At 39.9% G+C, this 7404-nt stretch overlaps 1 protein-coding gene across 1 annotated transcript in view; it reads right to left on the bottom strand.

The window, feature by feature from the left end:
• Window positions 1-2466: 2466 nt before the first annotated feature.
• KLHL4 (kelch like family member 4) overlaps window positions 2467-7404 on the bottom strand; it is a gene marked incomplete at both ends in the record, with an annotated part of 59345 nt that continues 54407 nt past the window's right edge. The window contains one exon of the mRNA XM_084258709.1: window positions 2467-2526. Coding sequence (XP_084114835.1) covers window positions 2467-2526 — 60 coding nt within the window. The remainder of the gene's footprint in view (window positions 2527-7404) is intronic.

The following is a 7404-nucleotide window of genomic DNA, read 5'->3' as shown; positions in this document are numbered from 1 at the left end:
CTATAGCTGTCCAAGCACAATTTGCAAGTGTAGCTGTGCAGTGGTGATCTTGGGCAAATTATATCCTCTCTCTTATCAAAATGAAATAAGTCCAATTGGACCATCAAGAAAAAGGTTTCCAATATGTTTGCTGACCAGTCATGACACTGGACACCATCTCTTTATTGGTGCCATCTGTAAGTATTGATAAGTGAGCTGTGACAGGGCCTTTGATCTTTCCCATTCCCACTAACTGACACTCTCATTTGATGGGCCAGGGGGCCTCCCTGAAGGTGCAGCACTATAAAAGTCTCAGCACTATAAAGCTATCACCAGCCACTGTGGCAGGTGATGGTGCAGCAGACCTCTTCTGTCTCGCCTGCTGCTCCCCTCAGCAGTGTATTTCAGCATATCTGCCTGTTCTGTTCCCCACTCTGCCTCTGGTGAACCCTCTCACACTCCCCTCAACTCTGGCCAACACCCCAGTTATTTTATGCATAAATAAAAAAATGAAAAATAATTTGACTGGCTAAATTATGTTATGGGATAAACTCTACCTTTACACTGATTTGGATAGGTATTAATTTAAAAGAGCCAAGAGAGATTGCGTGTGTGTATGTGTGTTTTCACAACATCTGTCTCTGTCTCTACATCCAGGACTTAAGATGTCAATAGACCTGTATTTAGAATAAAAGACACATCGCTTCTCGGCCTTTTGGCTAAGATCAAGTGTAGAATAAAAGACAATGGGGGCCTCTCTGGTGGTACAGGGGTTAAAGTCTCAGTGCTATCAAGCAATCTCCAGCCACTGTGGCATGAGTTCAATCCCAGGCCAGGGAGCTAACCCACATGGCACAGCAGACCTCTCCTGTCTTGCCTGCTGCTTACCTCAGCAGTGCATTTCAGTAGAACTGCTCCCCATTCTGTCTCTAGTGAATCCTCTCACTATCTACACCTCTGGTCTGTACCCCAGTTCTTGTATGTGTAAATAAATAAAAATCTTAGACTAAAAGACAATAGTATGGATAACAAAGGTGCGAAACTTTATTTTTGTATTGAAATATTTTAGCTATTGAGACAATAAATACCAGACTTAGTTTAAGTTACACTTGACGTATTTCAAAACCACTCTCTTTGTAACCAGAGAAAATAGATTTTATTTAGTTCAATTTGTCAAAGTACACACATCTTTGTACAACTTATGTTGGTCTTTATTTAAACTTAAATGGTAGTAGTACATTTTATAAGCCTCTCTCTCTGGATTATATTTGCTGATTTCACAAATACGATAAAAGTCCTATTTAAAAGAACATACTACAGAAATTCTAAAATTGTATATTTACTTGAAAAGTTACTTTCAGTTGTTTTTTCAACATTTTATCTAAAATTTTTTGATAATGGAATAAACAGATGAATGTAAAGGTAAAATGATACTCAACTAGATTTTTTTCATTTTTAATTTAAACTTTTTTTGTAGTAAGTATCTTCTTACTATTTTCTACTGGATGAGAATAATATTAAAATAAAAACAACTATTGATACATAAAATATAACTATATAATTAACAATCGTTATGGAAAATTCTAGTGTTTCTGTGTGTTAATATTGTAGAACATTTTTGCAATTTCACTGCGCTTTAAAAACTGTTTTTTAAAACTTTCATTTCATGTTAGGTTGTTACAGAATTCACAGAAATGCTTGAGGGGAATATCAATTTCTATACAAGTGAGGCCCTGACACTCTAAGGCTGAGGTCACAGTTTGTATCAATATGATAAATACTATTTTATTGTATAGATTATGTATATGAAATTACAATAATATTTTACTGGTAACAAATATAAGACAACCTGTTAAGGAATACCAAAAATGTATTTGTACTATGGAAGAAGGTGCTGTGAAACAATAAATCTGTGAAAAATGTAACATACTGTGATCAGCATAACATTATGTCAAATAGCAATTTGTTTTTAGGCTCAATACAATAAAAGCTGTCCTCCTGATAAATGTGAGACATATTTAGCTGTTTGAGATACTGTTCGAATAAGAGAATGATGATGTCTTAGAGAAAATCAGACTTTATATTTCAAATTTTAATTGTTCTTTCATACCAGCTATATTTAAGAGATTTCTTTTTTTTGAAATGAAAACTGTTTTAACCTCAAATTCTACTCTTAAAAATTACCAGTGCCTTTATAACTTTTCACACATTAGTCATTATCAATTTCCCTCAAATATTTAAACATTTTATAACAAGGCTAAACCTAGACTACTGGATTCCCATTTATATCATAAGCTGCAGCAATACATATGTTTAACACCTACATGTAGTTCATGTCTGACATTTTTTGGCTTAATAAATGAGAATATAGTAAAACGACGCAAACATTTTCAGCTGATTACTAATTGAAGATTTTTTTTCCTTCCTCTCATCTTCTTACTCTATTTCATGAAATTATCCAGTTTTCTTCCATTAGATAAACATAGCTTAAGGTAATTTTACCATCACAACACATGCGCCAGCTCGTCCAATGTTAACAGGAACTTCCTAAGACAAAAGAAAAAAAAAACAAACAAGGGGAAAATGCTACTTGAATCAACTGTCCTTAGCATAATATGGAACATTAGATTTGTAAGTATCATTAGCTATTCTGGTATAAACTTTACTTTGTGTAAAACTAAGGGATACTACAGCCAAAATGAGTCCAGCGTTGTAGAAAGAAAATAGTCTTTAAAGTAATCTTTCTGGGGGGGCGGAGCAACATGGCGGCGAGGAGACGCTGCGAGTAAGATCTCCCATTAAAAAAAGTTAATAGGGAGGAAAAGCGGCAGGTCCCAGTGAGAACTGGGACACGGAAGATAAACGGACGACTCCAGCAAACTACCCGAAGAAGAAAGTGGCCATAAAAGAGGACTAGAAGGGAGGGAAGCGCAGAACCCTGCTCCCCTCTCCCGCCCACAGAGTCCACACTCTCCGACCAGCAGAGAGGAGGGAAACAACAAACCAAAACGGCCAACAAGAACAAAGGACACAGCAAGCGGGACTGTGAGTGGAAAGGAACTATTGCAGCCACCACACCCCGTGAACGGGAGCTGTGGAGAAACCTGCAGGATCTGCCGTGGAGGTGAGCTCCAGGCGCCATTAAAGAGAGACCCGCCCCCCAGGAGGAGGCCGGCACCAGCACACAGCCCCGGCCGCCCGGTAAGCTTGCGCGGAAAAGCAGCGCGCTGGAAAAGCAGACGCGGATCGGGATCGGGATTGCGTGGAAAAGCAGTGCGGTTGAAAAGCAAATGCGGATCCGGATCGGATCGCACCTGCCCAGGTCCCCGGGCCTGCGACCTAGGCTAGCAGGGAGATGCGCGGAGGCCCTCCCTGAGTGAGCAGGAACCAGGCGCCCAGGCACGGGAGCGGGATTCAAAAGGCACCATTCCCGCGCCACTGATCTGGGCTACAGCCCGAGTCCTGGAACTGAGGGCTTTGAACTGAGACCCGGGGCAGAAATTAGGGGTGTGGGTTCCCCACGACGGTGGGGCACAAGGCAGACACAGCACCCCAAAGCCGTTGAGGTGTACCCTACCATCCCCGCTCTGTTCCCTGTCCCACGGGGTGGAAAATCAGCTCCCCAAGGGCTCTAGGAGAGATCTCTGGCGCCACCTAGCGAATTCAAGCCAGCAGAGGCTCCTGAAGGAGCCAGTGGCCAGCTGGGGAGTTAGCCCACGCCGGGCCCCTTCCGACCAGTAGTCTGAGCCCACAGGGAGAGCGAGCACACACAGCCGGGGCAGACCAGGCGCCCAGATGAGTGTGCCTGAGACCGGACGCGCAGGGAGTGTGTCCCACATCACCATTTTAGAACAGGGACATTTCTTCAGTAAAGTCTAACTGCAGAAGGCTTCCTCAGGAGCCAGAGGTGAGCGGGGGAAGTTCGCCCATGCCAGACCCCCTCTGGCCTGCAGTCCAAGCCCAGAGGGGGAGCAGTAACCCACCGCCGGGGCAGACCAGTCGCACAGGGGAGTGTGTCCCCACATCGACATTTTAGAACAGGGACCTTTCTCCAGTAAAGACTGCTTGAAACTGACAGATGACTCCTGGAGGAACCAGAGGGGAGCAGAGAAGCCCACCCAAGATGCCGGCCAGTCCCAACAACACACTGTCCCAACGCATACGGCAAATTAGAAAACAGACAGTAGGGAGGAGAAGAACCACACGCAACCTAGCAACTCTCCAGAGAAAAAGCACACCACAAAAAGAAAAACAGCCCCCAGATTGCAACTACAATAACTTGGAAGAACTTATGAGCCTTCCAGAAAGAGAATTTAAAATTGCTGTGATTAAAAAACTGACAGAAGTCATAAAGGAAAACAATGATAAGGGAAAAATAATCAACGATCAGAAGAATGCAACTGAGTCCCTAGAGAGGGAAAACAATGGTCAGAAGAAAGAAATTGAGTCCCTAAAGAGGGAAGTAAAAGAATTGCAGGAGATCAAAGAATTAATGGAAGAACTAAAGAATTCTGGGAAAAGCAATGAAAGCAGAATAGATGAAATGGAAGAACGAATAAGTACTCTTGAAGACACAGAAATAAAAAAGGACCAAAACAGAAAAGGAAAGAGAAGTACAAAGGAAAAAGAACGAAGAAAGACTTCGGGAACTATCTGACTCCATGAGGAAAGGAAATATAAGAGTTATAGGAATACCAGAAGGAGAGGAGAGAGATGTAGGAACAGAGAAAATATTCAAAGAGATAATTGAAGAGAACTTCCCAAATGTGAAGAAGGAGCTGAAAATTGATATACAAGAAGCAAGAAGAACACCAAACTTCCACGACGAAAGGAAAAATACAGCAAGACACATAATAGTAAAGCTCCCAAGAATACAGGACAAGGAAAAAATAATGAAGCTGGCAAGAGGGAAGAAACAGATAACATTCAAAGGAAAGCCAATCAGGCTGACATCAGACTTCTCTGAAGAAACACTACGGGCAAGGAGAGAGTGGAGGAACATAGTCAACAGACTCCAAGAAAACAGATGCCAACCAAGAATACTCTATCCCGTAAAGCTCTCCTTCCTCTTTGAAGAAAAAATATGGACCTTCCCAGACAAACAGAAACTCCGGAATTTCATTACAACTAAACCCCCACTCCAAAAAATACTACAAGGAGTCCTAAAGCCAGAACCTCAGAGGGACGAATAACAATGAAAGAAGGCCAAAAAAAAAGTTATTCAAAAAATAAATAAATAAAATCATAGGAAAGACAATCACAATGGCAAATACAGATGCTAACATATCAATATTAACTCTAAATGTAAATGGACTAAACTCTTCAATAAAAAGACACAGAGTTGCAGCCTGGATTAAGAAACAAAACCCAACCTTTTGCTGTCTCCAGGAAACACATTTAGCTACAAAAGATAAAAATAGGCTCAAATTTAAAGGATGGAAAACAATCCTACAAGCAAATGGACCAAAAAAGAAAGCAGGAACAGCTATACTTATATCAGATAAAACAGATTTCAAACTCAAAAAGATAAAAAGAGACCCCAATGGTCACTATATTATGATCAAGGGGACAATACTTCAAGAAGAAATAACACTCATTAACATATACTCACCAAACTAAGGAGCACCAAAATATATCAGACAACTGTTGTCCTCTCTGAAAACAGACATCAGAGAAAACACATACGTAGTGGGAGACTTCAACACACCAATATCAACAATGGATAGATCAACAAGACAAAAAATAAGTAAAGAAACCAAAGCTCTATATAAGGACCTAGAGCAATTGGGCTTAACAGACATCTATAGAACACTAAACCCCAAAAAAACGGAGTACACATTTTTCTCAAGCGCACACAGATCATTCTCCAGGATTGATCACATACTAGGGCACAAGACAAACATCAACAGATACACCAAGATTGAAATCATATCAACCATCTTTTCTGACCATGAAGGCATCAAACTAGAAATAAACCATAAAAAGAAGGCAAGGAACTTTCCTACCTCATGGATATTAAAAAGCACACTACTGGAAGACCACTGGACTAATGAGGAGATCAAAGAAGAAATTAAAAAATTTTTTGAATTGAACGACAAGGAGGACACCAATATCCTAAATGTAAGGGATGCAGCAAAAGCAGTAATAAGAGGAAAATATATAGCAATAGAAGCTCACATCAAGAAACAAGAAAGAACGCAAAGAAACAACCTAATCTCGAAGCTCAAAGATCTAGAAAAAGAACAACAAAAAAAACCCAAAACCAGTAGAAGAAAAGAAATAATAAAAACCAAAGCAGAAATAAATGAAATTGAAACTAAAAAAACAATCCAAAAGATCAATGAAACCAAGAGCTGGTTCTTTGAAAAAAATCAATAAAATAGACAAACCCCTAGCCAGGCTCACAAATGAAAAAAGGGAGAAAGCACAAATAAACAGGATCATCAATGAAAGAGGAGAAATCACAATGGACACAGCAGAAATCAAAAGAATAATCAGTAACTACTATGAACAGTTATATGGAAACAAGTTTAACAATCTAGAGGAGATGGACAAATTCCTACAACTCTACAATCACCCAAAGCTAGATAAAGAAGAAATAGAACACCTAAACAGACCAATTACAATTAGCGAAATTGAAATGGTAATCAAAAACCTCCCCAAAAACAAAAGCCCAGGACCTGATGGATTTACAAATGAATTCTACCAACATTCAGAGACGAATTAGTGCCTATCCTTCACAAACTCTTCCAAAAAATTGAGAAGGAAGGGACAATACCAAACACGTTCTATGAAGCCAACATTACACTAATACCAAAACCGAACAAGGACAACACAAAAAAGGAAAACTACAGGCCAATCTCCCTAATGAACACTGATGCAAAAATCCTCAATAAAATTTTAGCTATCAGAATCCAACAATGTATCCATAAGATAATTCACCACAACCAAGTAGGATTCATTCCAGGGACACAAGGATGGTTTAACATCCGAAAATCAATCACCATTATCCAACACATCAACAAAAAGAAATATAAAAACCATATGTTAATATCAATAGATGCTGAGAAAGCTTTCGACAAAGTGCAACACACATTCATGATAAAAGCCCTTGAAATTCTTGGGATACAAGGAACATACCTCAACATCATAAAGGCCATCTATGACAAGCCAACAGCCAGTATCATTCTCAATGGTGAAAAGCTGAATGCAATTCCACTAAGATCTGGAACAAGACAAGGATGTCCACTCTCACCACTGCTTTTCAATATAATACTGGAAGTCCTAGCCAGGGCAATAAGACAAGAGAAAGACATCCAAGGAATCCAAATAGGAAAAGAAGAAGTCAAACTATCACTATTTGCAGACGATATGATATTATACATAGAGAACCCCAAAAACTCCACAGAAAAACTAATTCAACTC

This window comes from Talpa europaea (assembly GCF_964194135.1).
Source record: "Talpa europaea genome assembly, chromosome: X".
Taxonomy (NCBI): domain Eukaryota; kingdom Metazoa; phylum Chordata; class Mammalia; order Eulipotyphla; family Talpidae; genus Talpa; species Talpa europaea.
The sequence above is the reverse complement of the archived record's forward strand: the minus strand, read 5'-3'. Positions and strand labels throughout refer to the sequence as shown.